Here is a 22166-nt window from a genome sequence, read left to right as displayed (position 1 = left end):
CACTGTGTATGTTCTGACCTTGATGTATTTCCCAAAACGCATTACACTTCACACTTGTCTGAGTGAAATTCCATCAACTCCTCCATTGCCCACATTTCCAATTGATCTGGATCCTGTTGTAACCTTAGACAAGTGTCTTCACTGTCTACCTTACCAACAAACTCCAAACTTGCCAATTGTGCTACCCATATTTTCATCCAGTGAGGACTAAGCACTGATCTCTATTGCACACCACTGGTCACAACCCTTCATTTCCAACCTCTGCCTCCTATAGCCAAGCAAATTTTGTATCCATTTTTCTATCTCACCTTGGATCCTATGCATTCTAATCCTTGGACCAGCCTACTGTGCAGGACGCTGACAAAGCTCTTGCTAAATGTCCTTGTAGACAATGTCCACCACCCTTCATCATCATCAGTGCTTTTAATCAGCTCTTCAAAAACAAAACTGAGTTATATTTGTGAGACATGATCTCCCACAAAAGAAGCAATGTTGATCATTGCTAATCAGTCCTCTACAAATGTAAATAAATCCTGCCCCTCAGAATCCCTTCCAGTAACTTTCCTACCACTGACATAAAAAAAGTTCTCAGTTCTGTTGTTCCAGTTTGTAAGTGAGCTGGTTTGAAGATGGTGAGCTGATGGAACGCAAATCAGGCCAAATGGAAGGCTATTGCAGTTCTGGGGAAAGAGGTGAGATAGGTGTATGGGAATTGAAATCAGTGTATTACCAATTCAAAAGACTAGCCTTTTCACACAACTAATCTGAGAAATTCATTGTAGAAATCCTTTCTCCTTTTTCTCATTTAGAGCTTTCAAAGATAGTCATTTGGAAAACATAAAATTGTGGCGACCCACTTCCTGCGCAGGCTCACAAATAGCCAGCGCGCGGGGAGAGACTTTGGTAATGCACCTCTGACATCATTTCCGCCCGGAGAGGGCGGGCGCTAGGGATTAAATGCCAGCGCTGCGAAGTTTGTATAAACTAGTCTCGAAATGACTTACCGACTGCGTGTCGTCTCTAGCTTTGTATGTAGTACATCGCTACAAAATTTTCATTTGACACTGTGGACAATTGTAAAGTTCACTTATTTGTGTGTATTATTTTGACAGAGTGTGGTCAGATTTCCAGCGGTCTCAAGCTGACCTGAAAGTCTTTGAGAGTCTCTGCATAACTTCTCTCATCTCATTCACTAAATTGGTTTTGTCTATGACCAGGGTCACCTGAGTGTCTCTTCCCCACCCCCCACCCACCCCTCCTGTGAGCTGTTGGGCAAAGCAGTGGTTTAAGGAGTCAGAATTAGTGAGCTGAGTACCTCATTGGATTCAGGCATTCTAAACTACTTTGGCATATTATGACCTCATAGATTACATAGAATCAAAACTGAAAATGTAACCAAATGCACTTAATGCTTTGCACTAAAGGGGCCTCCTCAGTTTTGTATTGACTCTCAGTAAAACATTTTAAAATAGTCAAATATGTTATAAATGTTCTCTTGGATTCAAGGTTTCTCTTTTTTGTAAGTAGACTTTGAATTTCTTTTCAAGTGTTTGCCCTTTGCTGCTTATTACCTTTAGAAAGAGTGATCCAAGAGCAATTTGCAAGGGAACTTTGTTATACCAGCTCTGTAGTACAGATCTGCATATAAAAGGTGCACTAAAGGATTAGAAATACCTTGTACAGTACATTAAAAATATGATTTTTATTTGGATGTTGGAAGTTGTGGAGTGAGATAGTGTTTTGAAAGAGACAGTCCGGCTAACTGTCTGGCCTGCTACTTCGACTTCGTTTATCTACAAATGTATAATTGTAACTGCTGGCTGTGCTCTTTCATAGATAAGTATTGCTGTACCTTTTTATGTGCAGACCCTTGTAACAAGGAAAACAAGAAAACACATACACTACACTAATCATGTTAATCAGTCAGTATTTAACATAGAAACATAGAAAACCTACAGCACAATTCAGGCCCTTCAGCCCACAAAGTTGTGCCGAACATGTCCCTACCTTAGAAATTACTAGACTTCCCCATAGCCGTCTATTTTTCTAATCTCCATGTACCTATCCAAAAGTCTCTTAAAAGACCCTATCGTATCCGCCTCCACCACCGTTGTCGGCAGCCCATTCCACGCACTCACTGCTCTCTGAGTAAAAACTTAACCCTGACAACTCCTCTGTACCTACTCCTCAGCACCCTAAACCTGTGTCCTCTTGTGGCAACCATTTCAGCCCTGGGAAAAAGCCTCTTGACTATCCACATGATCAATGCCTCTCATCATCTTATACACCTCTATCAGGTCACCCTCTCATCAACTGTTGCTCCAAGGAGAAAAGGCCGAGTTCACTCAACGTGTTTTCATAAGGCATGCTCCCCTTTCCAGGCAACATCCTTGTAAATCTCCTCTGCACCCTTTCTATGGCTTCCACATCCTTCCTGTAGTGAGGTGACCAGAACTGAGCACAGTACTCCCAAGTGGGGTCTGACCACGGTCCTATATATCTGCAACATTACCTCTCGGCTCCTAAATTCAATTCCACAATTGATGAAGGCCAATACACCATACGCCTTCTTAACCACAGAGTCAGCCTGCGCAGCTGCTTTGAGCGTCCTATGGACTCGGACCCCAAGATCCCTCTGGTCCTCCACACTGCCAAGAGTCTTACCATTAATACTATATTCTGCCATCATATTTGACCTACCAAAATGAACCACTTCACACTTATCTGGGTTAAACTCCATCTGTCACTTCTCAGCCCAGTTTTGCATCCTGTCAATGTCCCGCTGTAACCTCTGACAGCCCTCCACACTATCCACAACACTTCCCACCTTAGCGTCATCTGTAAACTAACTAAACCACCCCTCCACTTCCTCATCTAGGTCATTTATAAAAATCACAAACAGTAGGGGTCCCAGAACAGATCACTGGGAGCCTTCTCATGGCCCCTTCTGGCTCTCTTAATTTCCTTTTTAAGCTCCTTCCTGTTAGCTTTATAATCTTCTAGATCCCTTACATTACCCAACTCTCTGAACCTTTTGTAAGCTTTTCTTCTTGACTAGATCTATTACAGCCTTTGTACAGCATGGTTCCTGTTTCCTTCCATAACTTCCCTGTGTCATTGGAACATACCTATGCAGAACTCCACACAAATATCCCCTGAATGTTTGCCACATTTCTTCCGTACTTTTCCCTGAGAACATCTGTTCCCAATTGAAGCTTCCAATTTCCTGCCTGATAGCCTCATAATTCCCCTTACTCCAATTAAACACTTTTCTAACTTGTCTGCCACGATCTCTCTCCAATGCTATTGTAAAGGAGATAGAATTATGATCACTATCTCCAAAATGCTCTCCCACTGTGAGATCTGACACCTGACCAGGTTCATTTCCCAATACCAGATCAAGTACAGCCTCTCCTCTTGTAGGCTTATCTACATATTGTCAAGAAACCTTCCTGAACACACCTAACAAACTCCACCTCATGTAAACCCCTTGCTATAGGGAGATAACAATCGATATTTGGGAAATTAAAATCATGGCAACTCTGTTATTATTACACTTTTCCAGGAACTGTTTCCCTATCTGTTCCTTGATGTCCCTGTTACTATTGAGCAGCCTATAAAAAGCACCCAATAAAGTTATTGACCTCTTCCTGTTCCTAACCTCCACCCACAGAGACTCCGTAAACAATCCCTCCTTAATGTCCACCTTTTCTGTAGCCATTACACTAGCTCTGATCAACAGTGCCACGCCCCCACCTCTTTTGCCTCCCTCCCTGTCTTTTCTGAAACATCTAAAACCCAGCACTTGAAGTAACCATTCCTGTCCCTGAGCCATCCAAGTCTCTGTAATGGCCACCACATCATAGCTCCATTTGATTACAGAGCAGCACGTTAGCGCAGTCACTTTACACTGCCAGTGATCACCAATCGGGGTTCAGTTCCTGCCACTGTCTGTAAGGAGTTGGTATGTTCTTCCTGTGATTGAGTGGGTTTTCTCCAGATGCTCTTGTTTCCTCCCACATTCCAAATGCATACGGTTAGAGGTAGTAAGTTTTGGGTATGAAATTCTGGCACCTGAAGCGTGGCAACATTTGCGGGCTGCCCGCAGCATAATCCTCAATGTTGATTTGATGCAAACGACGCATTTCACAGCATGTTTCGATGAACACGTGACAAATAATGCCTTTTACAGCCAACCAAGGGGAGGAGGCTCTGGAAGTGGTATGAGATAAAACGGAAGCTCATTTTTCATACGATAGCTGGAGCCTGTTTGGGCATTAATAATGAAAAATACTGTAAATGCTGTCCATTGGCAAGACCAATAGCAGGGGACCTGCGTAGCCGTGGGTTATTGAAACGCACAATGAAATGTGTCACTTGTGTCAGTGAGGGTATGCTGGGGGCAGCTTGCAAGTGTTGCCAGGCTTCCAGCATCAACATAGCATGTCCACAACAGTCTGTCTTTGCAACGTGGGAAGAAATCGGAGCACCCCGAGGAGACTCAACTGGTCATGGAGAGAATGTAGAAACTCCTTACAGACGGTGGCGGGAATCAGACTTTGTGTGCTGGTGCAGCAAAGTATTGTGCTAACCACCACACTGCTGTGTTGACTTTTCACAGTGTTTAAGCCCCAACTTGCCTTGTGTCCCGCCAAAGGGTTTCGGCCTGAAACGTTGACTGTACTCTCTTCCAAGATGCTGCCTGGCCCGTTGAGTTCCTGCAGCATTCTGTGCGTGTTTGTGGTCTCCTTGTGCGGGGATTGGCTGATAAAGTTGTTAGATTGGATATCATGTTCCTTATTTCCCCTCATCACAATCTCCACTCCCTTCTGCTCTATATTCTGGCATGAAGGAAAGTACTGTGATCATGCAACTTGATTAAGGGTTTTTGACCTGAAATATGAACTCTTTCTCCTTCTATTGATGCCGCCTGAGTGTTTCTTGAACTTGTTTCAGATTTCCAGTATCTTTGTCTGGTGTTACATAGAAACATAGAAAATAGTTGTTTATGAAATCTTTCTGGGGGGAAAAAAATCATGTTGAGTGAAAGAGAAAGTTACATTGAATAGATCTCTAGTATTACTAAGAGCAAAGGACTTCATTCCTCAAAGCTATGCCCTGTCTTTACCCTTTTCAGTATTAGGCCCCCTGGGAACTACTTTTCAATGTCATTCTGTGGTGATATGGGAATGCCATATTGTGAGGATTATTAATGAAATGAGTAATTGCCAGCAAATGAACCTTTTTGAGTTCAATTTGCATAGCCATAATCTTTAATCAATGTAATTGATACTATTAGCTGAGGCCATTCAAGAGACACATATCTCAAACCTATCTTAAACACAAGGTTCTGTAGATACTGGGAACCATGAACAACACACACAAAATGCCTCAGCAGGTCAGGCAGCATCTGTAGAGGGGAATAAACAGTTGATGCCTCGGGTCAAGACCTTTCACCAGGACTGGAAAGGAAGGGGGAAGAAGTCAAAATAAGAGAGTGGGGGAAGGTGAAGGAGTACAAACTAGCAGGTGATAAAGTGAAGCCAGTGAGGGGGAAAATGGTTGGGAGGAGGAGGGAGATGAAGTAAGAAGCTTGGAAGAGACTGAAAAAGGAGCAATTTTATAGGAGAGGACAGTGGACAATGGAAGAAAGGGAAGGGGAGGAAATCAGATGAGCAGTTGAGAAAGGGTGAGAGGGTAACCAGAATGGGGAATGGAAGGGAGGAAAAGGAAAAAAATGACCACGTTGGAGAAATTGATGTTCATGCTATTAGGTTGCAGGCTACCCAGACAACCTCTAAGTGGATTCTTGACTCCCTGATTAACACACCACAAACAATAAGGATAGGCAGCAACATCTTTGCCGTGATTGTCCTCTACACTGGTGCCCTACAGGCCTATGTACTCAGCCTGCTACTTTGCTCCTTGCACTCTCATGACTGTGTGGCCATCTCCATCTACAAGTTTGCAAATAATGCCATTTATAGGGGCCTGATTTCAAATAACTATGATTTGGAGTACTAGAAGGAGATTTAAAATCCTAGTGGAATGGTGTCAAGACAAAACCTTTCCCTCAGTGTCACCAAAAAGAGCTGGTCATTGACTTAAGTAAGTGGGGCAGAGCGCATGTTCCTGCCTCTATCAATGGTGCTGACGTGGAGGTGGTTGAGACCTTCAAGTTCCTGGGTGTAAACATCACCACTAGCTTGTCCTCATCCAACCGAGTGGATGCTATGATTAAGAAAGCTTAAGGCTAGAAGGCGAGGGGCATTTGACATGTCTCCATTAACCCTCAACAATTTTTATAGATGCACCATAGAAACCATCCTAATCAGATGCACCACAACTTTGTACAGCAACTGCTCTGCCCTCAGACTGCAATAAATTATGGAGAGTTATGGACGCAGCTTAGCCCATCACAGAAACTGATGCTGTCTGCACTTCGTGTTTCCTCAGAAAAGAAGTCAATGTTACATCAAAAATCCCACCCACCCCAGGCATTCTCTCCTCATGCTGCCAGACATGTAGAGAGCTTCAATCCAGCTATTATAGACTCTTGTATTTTACAGATAAACTCTCGATCTCACTGTCTAGCTCATCATGGCCTTGCACCGTATTCTCCACCTGCACAGTGCTTTCTCTGTAATAAGGTAGCTTGACACCCAGACCAACATGTAGCCAACGTTAATCAGTTACATTATGCATCTATATCATTTCCCAAGTAACCAGATGTTCAAGATGTTCTGTCAGCTGATGGTACTTCAGGTAAATGCAAATTAGGGTTACTTCCAATACTCCAATACTTCCCTGTTCTGCTGTGATTGTGTTTTTAAAACTTAAACGTTTCTGCGTTTGAATCACAAACTGGTTATGTTCGTACAACGGATGCCTTCAGCTTGCCTTCAGAGTCTTTGTTACATGAGAAAACACAAGACAGTTCTTATTTCATCCAGCTAGATTTAAGTCTGAATGAATAATGCACTTTCAGATGATCTTGGCTGCCAAAAAATGAGAGTACTGCTTTGTAAAAGAAGAAGGAAGGACTTTAATCCTTTTATAGTGCTGAATTCAACAAGATGAAATGAATGATTACTGTGAAATGACTTTTTTAAAAAATCTGTTAAAATTAGTTGCAAATTTGGAAGAATGTTTAACTAAAATGCTATCTGTGATTACCTCCTCTCTTAGACCAAAGCTCCATTTTCATCAGAATCAATTAAAAGTACGACTGTCTTGAGGTGCTACACAAGAAAAAGCCAAGCAACTGGCTTTTGCAACGCTTTGAAAGGAAATGCAATTGGACTTAACATGCTGGGACCCAGCAAGAAGCTAAGGTTTGTCAAATTTGAAAAATAGCTTGTACTTGAGTATTATGGAATGAGCAACATTTACTTCCAAAGGTTAACACAAGAGATTCTGCAGATGCTGGAAATATTGAGCAATACACAAATTGCTGTTAGAACTCAGCAAGTCAGGTAACATCAATGGAGGAGAATAACATTTCACCTCTTGTCTTGTATTCCTTCCCTTTCTTCCACCTTATTCCAGTTTCTGTTCATTTCCTTTCCAGTCCTAATGAAGGTTTCCAAGCAGAAACATTAACTGTTTGTTCTTTTCCATAGAAAAGAATAGCTTGACCTGCTGAGTTCCTCTAATATTTTGTGTGTGTTACTTATAAAGATTGATGGTTGTGTTGCTTAATTAGTGTAATTCTGCTGAATTCAAAACTTGAGTTCATTTCATTGATTGAGAATATTAATATGAGCATGTCAAAGTACTGACTACATAATAGCATGGCAGTTCATTCAGATCATACTGGTTCTGCCTTCCAATTATTCTTGCTTCCCTGCTATTTCTCTTTAAACTTTCTCTTTCTATTATTTATCAAGTTACTTTTTACTTAAAGTTGCTGATTAATTCACTTTACTATGCTTTCTGATAGTGTACTCCAGACTATAATTCTGCCTGAAGGAATTTGTTGCTTTTTATTTTTCTCTATTGCTTGCATCTCTATCTAACAGTTCAAAAGTCTGGAACATTGCCTGAGAAATGGCAGGAGGAAGGATTCCTCTTGATATTTAAATTTAAAAAAAAAACAAAACTTGGCTGTAACCTTGATAATTGAGTAAGTTACAAACTACGGACTAAGGGCTAGTCCTCAGAGACTGAAACAGTTACCAAACTTGCTAGTTTCCCCATGCACTTTGCACAGTTGCTCGCAGAAATATTTGAAGTTTTGAAGGTCATTGTGTACACTTAATCTCCTTGATTAGATATGAAGCAGTATTTATATTATTAAGAATGCAATAAAAAAGTATGATGGGTTCCCATTAATTGGGACACATCAGGACCAGTATAGCTAGGGGTACAGTTAGACAGCTGGTTTCATGGAAATAATTTAATTTCAACCAAGTAACAAATTATGTATTTAAATAAAATACAGAAGATTAGAGCACGATCAATACTACTACAGTTCTGTAAAACTGTGCATTAGTTCCTCCTAATAGTTATCAACAGAGGAATTCATCCAGTGTACGTGACCGTGTTCTTTTGATTCACTGTAATGGAACAAAATTAGTGTAGACTGCCTTCATACAATGCTTTTGACGATTTCATCCTCCAAATCTTCATTTACAATGTAACATTCAAAGTGACTGTCACTTTAAAATTCTTGTTAATTCCCAACTTGCTGAAGTAGTGAATTTGTTTCATTTTCACTCCAGCGGTTTATCACATCTCCAAGCCTGAATACTTGAAACCGCAGTGAGCAAAACAGCTATGAATTGCCTTACCGCTTATTTCTCACCACCTAACAGCAATGAAAATCACTGTTTTTAGAACACAATTGACATTATTTAGAAACTGTTCGCTGTAAGCATGGTGTGGTGTCTAGTGGCAACACCGGTGCACCTGACTGATGCTACTCAGAAACTTTTGGGCAACAGTCTCCTGCCCAATTAAGCAGCATGGTATCCCAAATAAACAAAGGGAATCCTAGGCATTTTCTCAATTAGTTTTTTTTCTTTAAGAGTTATTCCAAATGAGCGGCTGTCCCAATGAACTGATGGCCTAATTAATCAGAATCCACTGTACTTCCAAACTTTGCTAAATTTGCTGAATTGTTCAGTACTTCAGTGTTCATGAAACTGAGAAACATAACTCCGTTCTGGCCATAGAATTAAGAAGTAAAGCATTGTTGATTAAATGCTATGCTTGTACATTAACCGAGTTAAGGGTACCTCATGAGGACACTAGTTCTTCCAGGGCAGCTGTAAAGATGGGGTGATTGAGATCCAGGTCTGAGTCCTGATGAAGGGTCTCAGCCCGAAACATTGACTGCGCTTCTCCCTATAGATGCTGCCTGGCCTGATGCATTCCACCAGCATTTTGTGTGTGTTGCTTAGGTATCTACAAGTTTTTTTTTACACTGGTAGTTTGGAATCAAGAGGCATTAGATTTTAAATGCCAAGTCTCCTACACTCCCGTCTTCTAGTTGATGTGATCCTCACACCTCCCCGTTTCTCCTTTGCACTCCCACCTTGCTCCCAGATTACGGATGCTGCTATTTTTAGTGGATTATGATTATGCATATTTCCTATGCAAAGTATATTGAGGTAGTAATTTCTTGCTTACAGTGAAGGTATGTCAACTGTATCCTCATCACATGCACTGAACAAGGAGACTGATAAAAATCAAAACAAGTGCTTGGTAATTAGTAGCTCTTCAGGGCCAGGAATAGTTGTTCATGGAAGGCGCTTTCATCATGCCAATGCACAACCAGCCATAAAAACAGCAGCCCAGAGGTAAGTTCTGCTCTTGGTGTTCAGCAAAACATTTTTTGTGATTATTCAGATGTTTCATGTCTGTGAGCTTCCAAAATGTTGCCCTAACTGAAATAAGATATTTACATTTTTGTTATGATTGTTTTTTGGTTTTAAAGGTGGCGTTTACTCAGTAATTCAAGCTATGCTGCGGAACAGACATAGATGGTCTGTTGTCCATGCTTTTATTACTTTTAAACCTAATTCAGCCACTCTCTTTGTTGGCTTGTCTCCTCCTAACCTATGTGAACTTTGAGTCATCCAATATAGTGCCCGTACCCTCACTTGTACCAAGTTCCATTCACCCTCTGTCCCCTTGCTTGCTGGCTTCCAGGGTTATCTGCTTAGAAACAGCATAACTTAAAAGTTCTCATCACTTCTTTCTCTAACGCTTCCTTTCATTGATGGCCATAGCATCAGCTGCCAAGAAATTCAAGCCTAATCCTCATTATTCCTTACCTTTCTAAAATGATCTACGGTATATCATGGTATGACCAAATTACATTTGTGGGATCGTTAAGACTGGCTGTGCTTCGAGCTATTCAATGAATTGAAGAAGATCTTTTTAGGATGCAGAGATTGTCGAGCACCTTTTGCTCCATCCACAAGCAGCAGGATTTCCTGGTGACCAATCCCTTTGATTCCAGACCCGCTCCCATTCCGACATTTCGGTTCATAGCCTCCTCTACTGCCACAGTTAGAACACTCTGGTTGGAGGAGCAACACTCCATATTCCATCTGGGTCGCCTCCAACCCTGATGGCATGAACATTGATGTCTCTAAATTCTGGTACTTTTTTCCCTCCCCCTTCTCCTTCCCCTTCACTTTTCTTTGGTTCCCCACTCTGGCTCCCCTCTTACCTCTTCGCTTCTCTTCTTCTCTCCTGCTTATCACCTCCATCTGGTGCCCCTCTCTTGTCCTTTTATCCCATGATCCACTCTCCTCTCTTGTCAGATTCCTCCTCCTTCAGCCCTTTACCTTTTCCAGCTCTCACCTTCCAGCTTCTCACTTCATTGCCTTCTAGCTTGTACTCCTTCCCCTCCTCCCACCTTCTTATTCTGGCTTCTTCCACCTTCCTTTCCAGTCCTGGTGAAAGGTCTCATCCCGAAATGTCAACTGTTTATTCCTTTTCATAGATACTGCCTGACCTGCTGAATTCCTCCAGCAGTTTGTGTGTGTTACTGTGCTTCCAGCATCTACAAAATCACTTGTATTTTGTATCCTACCCACAAGCAGTTTGTAATATTCTGTGTAATCAAGGTTTGTTTTTATTTCAATACCAAGGGAAACCTTGCTTCTGCCATTTTCTCAGGTACTGTTCCAGATCTTTACTACCTTTTGGGTTTAAATAAAAATAGTTGACTTTTTAAAAAAAAAAAAATGGGCTTTCAATTATTATATGACTACAGAAAAAATGGCCTTAAACATTGACTGTTTATTCCTTTCCACAGATGCTGCCTGACCAGCATTCTGTGTGTGTTGTTTTCATATAACCATCGTACTTTTTAGTTTGTTCTCCCTTAAGAGTGATGTCTTTATTCAGGGACATCCTTTTTATTTAAATAAATTACTCATAATTTTATACATGTTTTAATATCCCTTAAGCAGAAAATTAACCCCAGCTTTTCTTTCCTCTTAGCAAAATGCGCCTAGATTTGATATTCTGCTAATAAATTCTCCCTGTACCCCTGTAGCTGTATCATATCCATTCTGTAATGTGATTAGAACAACAAGCAGTACTCCAGCTGAACCTAACTTGTGCTACATATCTGGGTTCTTATTCTGCATTCTGTTTCTCAGCTAATAAAGAAAAGTAGTCTGTATGTCTTCATTACTACCCTGTCAGCATGACTTGCTACCTTCCGGGGCTGGTGTATATGCACTGTGTACAGACTTTGGCTTTCTTCCCAAATATTAACTACTCGTCCAATTTTTGTATAATCCAGCTTTCTTATTCTTGGCCCTAGATTAAACTTGTCATTAAATAAAACTTGAAAGGGGTCCAAATATTAAGCCACACAGAGCCAGCTTTCAAACAATCATCTGTCGCTAAAGTACTTAATAAACTTTGGTGCTTTCTTCCATGGTTAACTTATACCCAACTTGACATTTTCTCTTGGATTTTGCAACCTTACATTTGGGATTTTGTCAATAGTGCTGGCTCAGTCCATATGATTTTCATCAAACCAAATGCCTTCATGTTACCTACAGTACTCAGAAAATACTGTTACTAATCAGACATGGCTTTGCATTAATCAGTTCAAGCAAATTTTTCCAACAGACAATTAATACTGCCCTCGGAATTATTTCCAATAGTTTCCCTGTCTATAACTTATCCCTTTTATTCATTTTTAAACAAGGCTCAAAGCTTGCAGTCTTCCAGTTGCCTGTGATAACTGCCTGTAGACGGGAAATATTACAAAATGAACTACCATTGTTTCTTTCTCTTATCGGCCTGGAATACAATTTGTCCGGGGCATGCAATATCATCTATTTTCAAAGATCTTAAACTTGTTCAGTATTTATTTTGTGTCCATCTTAACCTTTTGCACAATTCCTCCTTTACTATAATGTCTGCAGCAACTCTCTTTTCATAGTAAGCAACACAGTGTATTCATTAAGAATTGTATCCACATCTTCCTCCCCTATGTATAAGTTACCTTTTTAATGTACAATATAAACTTGTATATAAACTTGCTTCACAAATGGAATCAAGCTAATCTGTGCAATCTGTATCAATTTTCCTTTGTGCAGTTGATTTGATTTTTTACCAAGGGTACACTGTGATCAGTGTTTTGTATGTGGAGCGCTAAGCTAAGAGGCAGATGATTCAATATGCTCTGCTTCATTGTGTTGCTTTTCTGAAATGCAGCTGCCATTGTACAGAAATTGATTTGTGAATCCTTTGAACCTGGAATGGAAATTACTTTCCTGAGTAAAATAATAACTGTTTTTACCTAGCCTAGAGAGCATATGCAAAATTTGCTTTAATGATTTGATCTGAATATGTTACCAATGCATTTCAGAGCCAATTAAATTATTCTGGAAATGTGGCCAGTGTTGTAGTATGGGAAACTGCCACAAATATGGGCAAGACAAGGTCTCCAAATAGCAAATTTCTTTCAACTAATAAGGCAACACGTGTGAATCTCCTGATGAAGGGTTTCGGCACGAAATGTCGTCACTACCTCCTCCCATAGATGCTGTCTGGCTTGCTGAGTTTTGCCAGCATTTTGTGTTTTTCTTTCAACTAATGTTGGCTTGGTCTTTGAAGTGGAGCCAAGGGATTTTATTGATAGCCATAAAATAGTAAACAGGAACTTGGTTTAACTCTCAACTGAGAGGCATTGTATTAACGGAGGACTGGCACATCGGAATGGATTTATTTTGTGTTGAAACCCCAGTATAGAATTTGAACCTGCAATCTTCTGACACTCAATTACCGTTAAGGGTCTGTCTTGCAGTTTTGAGAGGTGCTGGTTCAGAGCCATGCTTACCAATTGCAGTTTAAGACAGTAAGGGGATCAGTGCTAGAAACAGAGGTATTGAGCTGCCTGATGCTTGCTGTAGCTGGCCAGCGGTGTAGTGACATCGACGCTGGATTTTGAGGCTAGTGTTAGTCTCAGGTTCAAATCTGGTCAGTTGCTTGCATGCTTTCCATCTGTACTGGGTTGAGCATTGAGCTTGGGGGAAAAACAGAGAAAATTGCTGCAGAAACAGCAAGGTTGCCACCCGATGCACCACAAGGTACAGAAAGGATGAACAACAACGCTTGCTTTAGCCTTTGGTTCCGAAGGGAGCTGTTGGCATTGAGCCATTTGACCCGAAGTGACTCCTGGACCTGAGCGCTCATGCTGAGAAGCCCTGACTTGCTCATGAATGCAAAGCAGGGTCCAAAGCAGGAGCTATCATATACTTCAATTTTAACCACTTCAAATTGTCCCTGAATGTGCCCAACCCCTAGCTTTTCCATCTTTCTAAACTCATCCAGGATATGGTGGGTGTAGGTTCTTGGCAGTATACGCCTGAAGGCCTAATGGTGTTCTGGACCTTGCTGCTAAAATTCATGGTGTGGAGTTGAGTGTCTCAGGTATACTGTGCTCTGTGTTTTAGATCTTGGCTACTGACCACCAGTTAGGAGGAGAGGCTGCAGGATAAGCTTTTTTTTTCCAGTGCCCTCCAACCATAGAGAGAAATTCACCTGAGATGAGTCTCAAGTAAATACAGGGGCAAAATTTTTTGAGCCCGTGTAGCTGAATTGGAGGCAGCAGCAGAGGGACCATCCATTACTCTGAGGAGAATGGGTACAACAAGCATTGGCAAAATATTTTTTTAAAATTCTGTTATGTGAAGCTGATTTTCTAAACTGAGACCTGAGAAATGATACTATTGCCTTCACCTCCCAGAGGTTTAATATTCGCACAACTGTTTTCATAGAACGTTGATTAAACAAAATACAACTACAAAGTGTTTGAATAAATTGTACTGACTTGCACGTCATTAGCAGGCTTCTGGGATGTGATCAAATGGCCAGGACACATTGAGAGCAGGAGTTTTAGCAGCTACAGATTTGATGGACAACACGCAAAAAGTATTTGTTAAATCCCAAGTTGTATTGGATGTGTCTGTTCTTCCATGTGTTAGCTGGTTTGTGAGCTTGCAATATTCTGGTGGTATTTTTTTTCCATCGTTGGCAATTCATTTTCCAAACCAAAATAATTTGATAGCTTAGTTGATTGCCTGTTGTGTGGTTTGGAGTTTGCTATGTCTGACTCCTTTTTGAAGGCGAGTTCTTTTTAATTTTATGTCACTTGCCAAGTATCTACCACTAATGTTTTTCATGTACGTTGCCCTTAATGGGTAAAAATGTTTTAAGGTATTTGAGTCATGCATTCTTTGAATAATGCATCCAAAATATCATCCTATCAAATGATATCATGCTATAATTTCTTTTGCTAAATTACCCAGATTGATTAATTGCTATATCATGTTACCTACAGTTTTGAGTACAGAAGCTATTTTTTCTGTACTCTGATATTACATTTAAACCCAGTGAATATCTGGAATATATTTTATTATTTGTTAATGTATTTGTGGTGAAATTACTTTGTGTGGTAATTATATGTACGGTGCTGTGCACCTTGGTCCAGAGGAGCATTGTTTGATTTGGCAGAATGCATATACTGTATACGGTTGAATGACAATAACCTTGACCTTGCACTTGAACACAGGGTTTGGACTATTAGATGACAAAATATTGAATTGTAATGTGTTTTAATTAGGTCATCACCTTATCTTCATGTGAAAGGTGATGGTGCTTTTTAATTCCTCAGCAGTCAAATACTTTTAAAATTCAGGAGGTAATTGGTGTTTTAAAGGTTTAGAAACAATTGATGTCACAGCGTAACTAAAATTTGCACTCGGAGGGAGGTAAATAACACTAATCAATGAAAACTGTGTGCATCTTTTTATGAAGTGAAGATCTAATTCTATAATTGTTCAGGTTTTATAGTTTTATAAAATTGCTCAAAGGATTGAGATGGTATATTAACTTTAATAGTTGAATTATGCTTTATTAAGTAGCTCTAATATCTTGTAATTGAAATTTAGTTTCTTTGGATTCTTCTCTTATGTAACATTGAAATAGTTTTTAAAGATTTTGTCAGAGTGTTAATGTTCTGATTTTTTTGTGTCAATCTAAACATTAATGTGAGATTATTGCCTTTTTCTTATTATTCTTTCATCTTTTAAAGCAATCTTGGCTTACTTGGTGAGGGGTAAGTGTCATTGAAGTACTTGCATAGCAGCTGGAATTAGCATGGCAAAGTCTCCTAAATTGCTTCATTTGCTTTTGATACTTTGTATTTTTGTCATTTTAAAGTGTGGTCAAGATTTGAACGTGTTTGCCTATTTTCAGCCATCCTCATGGATTTGTTTTCCACTTGCTGCAATGGATGTTTCCTGAGTACATTGCCAAGTTACCGTAGATTCCGGATTTTAAGCCGCTACTTTTTTCCCACATTTTGAACAGCTTTGAACTCTGCGGCCTTTAATACGGAGCGGCTAATGTATTATTTTTTTTCATGCCGCCGAAAACATTTTGCCTCGTAACAGTAGACCAATAAAATTGATGAGTAGTTCACAGAGGTCCAATGAAATTGTACGATAAATCAAGCGCATTTTCACAATTAAATTATTGTAAATCAGTCATTTGTACTCACCCTCATCAACATGGAAAACACTCGAAGAAAAGCATTGTGCTGCCTTTATGGCAGTTATTTAGTTTATAATATTTTCGCTTAGTAATTCATTTTCTAGTTAAAGTTAGAAGAGTTTTAACTATATTTGTTTTCTGTACTACATCGCGGGATGCTATGATGTCACACCCGGTTTCGCCGCGTCTTGTGGGATACCGGTTTGCGATAAACGGGACGGCGGGGGGGAGCGGCGGAGCAAAAACGCTGCTTTTAAGTTAAAGGCGATCAATAACTTTTCCTGGTAGGCTGCAGTATATATATTTTTTACCAGTCGTTAGGAGATATTGGAATGTTGTTCAGTAAAGAAGTATACGCAACGTATATTTAAAAGTAGCCGCGTTACGGGCACGGTTCGAAAAAAAGCATTTGCAATATGTATTTGTTTTTGTTACCATATGGATTTAATTAAAAGTTAAAAAAATCCTCACGTGTAATATCTTTCTGTGTAAATATCTCATATTACAACGTGGGACACCTGCGGCCGAAAATCCGGTGCAGCCTAAAATCCGGTGCGGCCTTTACAAGTAAAAAATTGATTTTATTTCTAAAATTAGAGCCAGCGGCTTTTAATCAGGTGCGCTCTGTAGTCCGGAATCTACGGTACTTGTCACAAAATTATTACTGCACTGGAAGTTTCCTAGTGTAGTGTGCAATCTGCTTGTGTTACTACAAAAATTAACAGTCTCCAGCTATTTGATCTCATCTCTTTACTGCTTTTCCTTTACAAAGGCTTTTTATATTACCTACCTTTTTAATCTTACTGTTCTGCTATTAACTAACAGATTTGTAAGCAAAGGCTCGCAAGAACTCTGATGTTGTAAAGCAAAGTGCAAACATAAATAAAAGCAGCTGATTCCAATAAGTGATGATGGGAAGAAGCGCTGAACTGGTTTAGCTTGTAATGTAATATAGGATTAGGCTGCCTTTGCAATCTGAAATGGTTGTATAGGAATTTATTCTGAGAATAGTATGAATTCAGGAATCAAATCATCTGCAGAAATTTATGGTAACTTCCAGATTGTGAAATAATCACTGTGAATTCCTTGGTGCATTTGCAGTCCAGTAAATAAGTTGTAGTGAACGATATGCTCTGTGATACTTCCCAAAGGTATATAGCACTCTCTTCATAGGTCATACATATATAGTGGCAGTATTTTCACAGAATATAAAACTATACCATCAGTGGTGCAATATGAGAGGGAAAAGATACTGAGGAAGTGTTCATGGGTTCATTGTCCATTCAGAAATCTTATCATGTAGGGAAAGAAGCAATTCCTGAAACATTGAGTGTGTGTCTTCAGGTTCTTGTACCTCCTCCTCGATGGTACCAATGAGAAGAGGGCATGTCCTGGGTGATGGTGAACTTAATGATATTGCCGTTTTGAGGCATGGCCTTTTGAAGATGTCCCTGATGCTGGGGAGGCTAGTGCCTATGATGGAGCTGACTGAGTTAACAACTTTCTGCTGCTTTTTCTGATCCTGTGCAGTGGCCCCTCCATACCAGACAGTGATGCAACCAGTTAGAATACTTCATAGTAGATCTGTAGAAATTTGTGAGTGTCTTTCGTGACATGCTAATTCAAATTAAACTCCTAATGAAATATAGCTACAGCTACGTCTTCAATGTCATTGCATCAAAGTGTTAGGCCTAGGATAGATCCTCACCCAGGAACTTGAAATTGTTCACCTTTTCCACTTTTGATCCCTCAGTGAGGACAGATGTAGGTTACTCGGGCTTGCCCTTCCTGAAGTTCATAATCAATTCCTGTCAGCTTGAACCATTTTCTCTGATCTCTCTCATTATCGAGGCATTTCACCCACAGAACTGCCACTCACTGGACTTTCTTTTTGTTTTTCACACCATTCTTTGTAAGCTTTAGATACCGTTATGCATGAAAATTCCAGGAGATCAGCAGTTCAGAGCCACTCAAACCATCCCATCTGGCACCAACGATCACTCCATGGTCAGTCAGTTGGTTCACATTTCTTCCCTCTTCTGATGTTTGGTCCGAACAACTGAACCTGTTGATCATGTCTGTACGCTTTTATGCTTTGAGTTGCTGCCACATGACCGGCTGATAAGAAATTTCTATTAAGGAGCTAGTGTATCGCATGTACCTAATAAAGTGGCCACTGAGTGTTTGTCCCTTACATGTTGTAAAACATTCCAGGACACTTTCGTGAAATGTTACCAAATTGGGGCAGGTGACCTAAAGATTGGTTAGAGGTTAGCGTTTCAAGATAGGCAAAAGGACTAGAGGAGGAGAGGTTTAAGGAGGAAATTTTGAGCCTTGGTGACTGGATGCAAGGCTTGGAACAGTTGAATTTGAGCTAGAGTTGGAAGATTATGAATGATTTCATGTAGTAGGACAGGAGATAATTCTAGAGATGGAGAGGGGCAAAACCATGGAGGGATGCAAATATTAGAAATATAAATTTTAGGTTATTTCAAGTTTTGCATTTGGTACATTTGATTCGAAAGCTAAGTAGTTTATATCAAAGTTTGAGTAGCATTTGAGCTGAGGCAGGACAAAAATGAATGATAGTGATGTAAAGATAGTTAGTCTTGGTGACCATAGCCTGAGGCTGGTCTCAATTTGCAAACTGCCTGGTGCAGTTCTGGAGGACGAGGGATGGGGTTGTTGTCGGACAGTATTTGTGGAGCAGGTTGAAGACTGTGGTTTAGGAGTTCCCAGTCTTTAGTTTGTGATTGTTTCTCCACATCTAGTGTTAAATATGAGCTCAGTTTGGTTTAAGCCAATGCTCGTATTCAACTAACAGCACCAGCTTCTCTTGCAATTCATTTACTTTACACAGATGCAGCTACTTTGGCAGTGTACTGATCTAAAGTAACCTGCTTTGCTTAAACAGCTTAACGCACTCACCCAAACGGCGAAGTTTCAATTATGCTGCCACTGAATGCAGAAAGATGTGACTAACTGATGTTATTCCTCAGTGCATCCTCTCTCTGCTTAGTGAATTCAGATTTCCTCTCAAACTTTGTGTGGTTTTTTATTTGGATTTGAGTTGCATATTCTGCACTTATTTTTATAATCTATAACGAAACCCAATTTCCCTCGGGATCAATAAAGAATGTCTGATTCTGTCTGATTCTGATGTAGAATTTGTAAAGTTATATTTATATTCTGCTGCTAATTAAAGCTAGATTTATTTTCATTAGTGTGATCTTGCATTTGAGAAACCAGCCATTGAGCACACATGATCTGTGTGAATTTCTATGTTCTTTTACTCAGTTCACCTTAGCCCGCTTTTTATATCTTTTATTAGGCAGTACTGTGCAAAAGTCATAGGCACATGTAAATAATTTCGGTAAAGTGAAGATACTTTCAAAAATAATGAAATGAAAACTTTCTAAATATCAAAAAAAGCAGTAAGAAGAAGATAAATCAAATCAATATTTGGTGTGACTACACTTTGCCTTTAAAACTTGGGTACACTGTCATGCAATTTTATAAGAAAATCGGCTGGTAGATTGTTCCAAGCATCTTGGAGAACTTGCCACAATTCTTCAGTAAACATTGGCTGTCTTGCTTGTGTCTCCCTCCTTCCCTCCCTCCCTCCCTCCCTCCCTCCCTCCCTCCCTCTCTCCCTCCCTCCCTCCCTCCCTCTCTCCCTCCCTCCCTCCCTCTCTCCCTCCCTCCCTCCCTCTCGTAATCCAAGACAGCTTTGACTTTGTTGTCATCAGGGCTCTGTGGAGGCCATACCATCTATTACAGAACTCCTTGTTCTTCTTTTCGGTGAAGATAGTTCTTTATGACCTTGGCTGTGTGTTGGGGTTATTGTTTTGCTGCAGAATGAATTTAGGACCAGTCACACATCTCCCTGATGATATAATGTGATGGATGACCATTAATTCTGACCAGATCACTAACTCTATTTGCAGAAATGGAGCCCCAAACCGGCAGTGAACTATTGGCTTTACTGATGGCTGCAGACACTTATCAAGGTAGTGTTCTCCAGCTTTTCTATGGACAAGCTGCTTGAGCCAATAATTTCAAAATTTTGCTCATCGGTCCAGAGTTCTTACTGCTGTTGTTCAGCACCCAGTCCTTGTGGGAGTCTCTTGGCTTTGGTTCCACTTCCGAGGAATGGTGTTTTGGCAGTTTGATGTATCTCTCATCTGCTGCACTCAGTTTCCGTGGCCAACTGCTGCATTTCTGGTGCATAGCCTTGCCTGTTTCTTTTTACTTCTTCAAAAGAGCTTGGACAGTGTATCTTGAAACTCCTATCTGCCATGAAATTTCTGCTTGGGAGAGATCTTGCTGATGCAGGATGACCATCTTGTGTCTTGTTGCTATGGTCACTTGCCAATGTGTAAGAATTGATGATTTGAAGATTAAACTGTCACATTTGCCACACCCTCACATTGTAGTTTGGTTGTCCTTCACCCAGTTAGATTCTTTCTACACCCATTTTTGTTTCAATTTAGTTCATTCAACTCATTATGTCATTGATAATTAGCACCTGTTTGTTATCTTTGTTTAATCATGCACTGGGCTATGTACTACAAAGTCATCAGGTTTTTATTTGAAAATTGGCCCATTACTTAATATGTTACTTTAACAAAATACAGAAATTTCTCTGTTACATTATTTTTTGGAAAATGAATGTTTGGAAATCTAAGACTTGCTCTTTTCTCCTGACACACAGATGTAGAAGACAAAAAAATTATAAAAAGAACTAAGGTGCCTAAGACTTTTGCACAATACCTGTTTCTCTTTCAAATTTTCAGTTTCCCCTCAAATGCATTGTTATTTACCTCAGCAGCTCCATTCCATATTCTAACTACTCTACAGAGTAAAGACTGATTGATCGGAATGGATTTACCGGTGACTCTTTCATTAGTTCATATTGAGACATTCTATAAGTTAATAAAATTGAGCATCTTTCTTCCCATCAATGCTTGTAAGCAAATTCTATATTAACAAAGTGATCAAACAGATTCGGACACAACATTTTTTGATATTAGCCATGCCTTCACTCTCTCTCCCCCCCCCCCCCCCCAACCCCCCAATCCCCATTTGAAGGGTCACTCAGTTTAATTTGATTTTGGAGTTTTGGATAGTTTCTGCCTATGAGAAGGAATGCAAGAAATTTCCAGAATTGACCTAACTCCGTAATACCTGCCTGCCCAGTATAGCATTTATTAGTTTGGGTTTTCAAAAATCTGTCAAACTCTGATTTAAATAAATATACTGACATCAATTGCTATTAGCAGAAGCATTGCAAATTTTTACCAACTTTTAACAAAAGAACTTTTCTGTAACTTCTGGAAGTTTTTATTTTTAGGTACAGTCTCCTGGTTATAGACACCCTAGTCAGCAGAAATAACTTTTCTTTCTATCCTATCAATTCCATTTAACACCTTGAAAAGTATCACCCCTTTATATTAATATTCCAAACATCACAGTCCCAGTATACACTAAGTCACCTCTCTTTGTAATTTTTGGAGCCCAGAGTTTATTCTGGTAGATTTTCAGGGTACTCCTTCCATGGTCAATATATTTCTCCAAAGGGGTGATATGCAGGGCTGCTCATTTAGACTTTGCTGTTTAAGTAGACCTTTGTAAAAGAATAACATTTTTCTCTTGTACGCCAGCTTTTGAAACATAAAACCCAGTATTCCAAGAGCCTTTTTAATTCTTCTCATGTCCTCACTTTTTAATCTGTTTACATGGGGCTTTCAGTCTTTGTTAGGCTGCCATATTTTAAATTTGGTATTTACAAAGTGGATGAGTGTTCATTTGACTGTTTTGAAAGCAATATCTATTACCATAGCTGTCTATTACCATTGCCATTGTTGTCTATTAATATCTATAAATATTTCTGTAATATACTGCTTCCTTCTATATTGTTTACTATAGTGTCATAGCTGGAAAGTATGTTCAATATTGTCATTCCACTATCTATCTTATATTCATTGTATGCTTTCAGAAAAGAATACCCAGTTGATGTTCCAAGGGTTCCAATGGACAGTATCATTTTAATGGGATCTGATGGAAGAGGTGAGTCTTTAAGGGAGATCTTTTATGTGGTGCTTCTCTGATTTTCTTCACCTGTGCTGTTG

At 39.8% G+C, this 22166-nt stretch overlaps 1 protein-coding gene across 8 annotated transcripts in view; it reads left to right on the top strand.

The window, feature by feature from the left end:
• senp6a (SUMO specific peptidase 6a) overlaps nucleotides 1–22166 on the top strand; it is a 158157-nt gene that overhangs the window by 52896 nt on the left and 83095 nt on the right. For 4 of the 8 annotated variants that reach the window (XM_073051736.1, XM_073051735.1, XM_073051734.1 and 1 more), the window contains 4 exons: nucleotides 7189–7334; nucleotides 9636–9803; nucleotides 15575–15598; nucleotides 22034–22104. In XM_073051736.1, coding sequence (XP_072907837.1) covers nucleotides 7189–7334; nucleotides 9636–9803; nucleotides 15575–15598; nucleotides 22034–22104 — 409 coding nt within the window. Of the gene's footprint in view, nucleotides 1–7188; nucleotides 7335–9635; nucleotides 9804–15574; nucleotides 15599–22033; nucleotides 22105–22166 lie in introns of those variants that run through there. The other 4 variants (XM_073051739.1, XM_073051737.1, XM_073051741.1 and 1 more) reach the window with 4 other exon arrangements.

Source organism: Hemitrygon akajei, chromosome 7 (assembly GCF_048418815.1).
Source record: "Hemitrygon akajei chromosome 7, sHemAka1.3, whole genome shotgun sequence".
Classification (NCBI taxonomy): domain Eukaryota; kingdom Metazoa; phylum Chordata; class Chondrichthyes; order Myliobatiformes; family Dasyatidae; genus Hemitrygon; species Hemitrygon akajei.
This window is presented reverse-complemented; position numbering and strand designations above follow the sequence as displayed.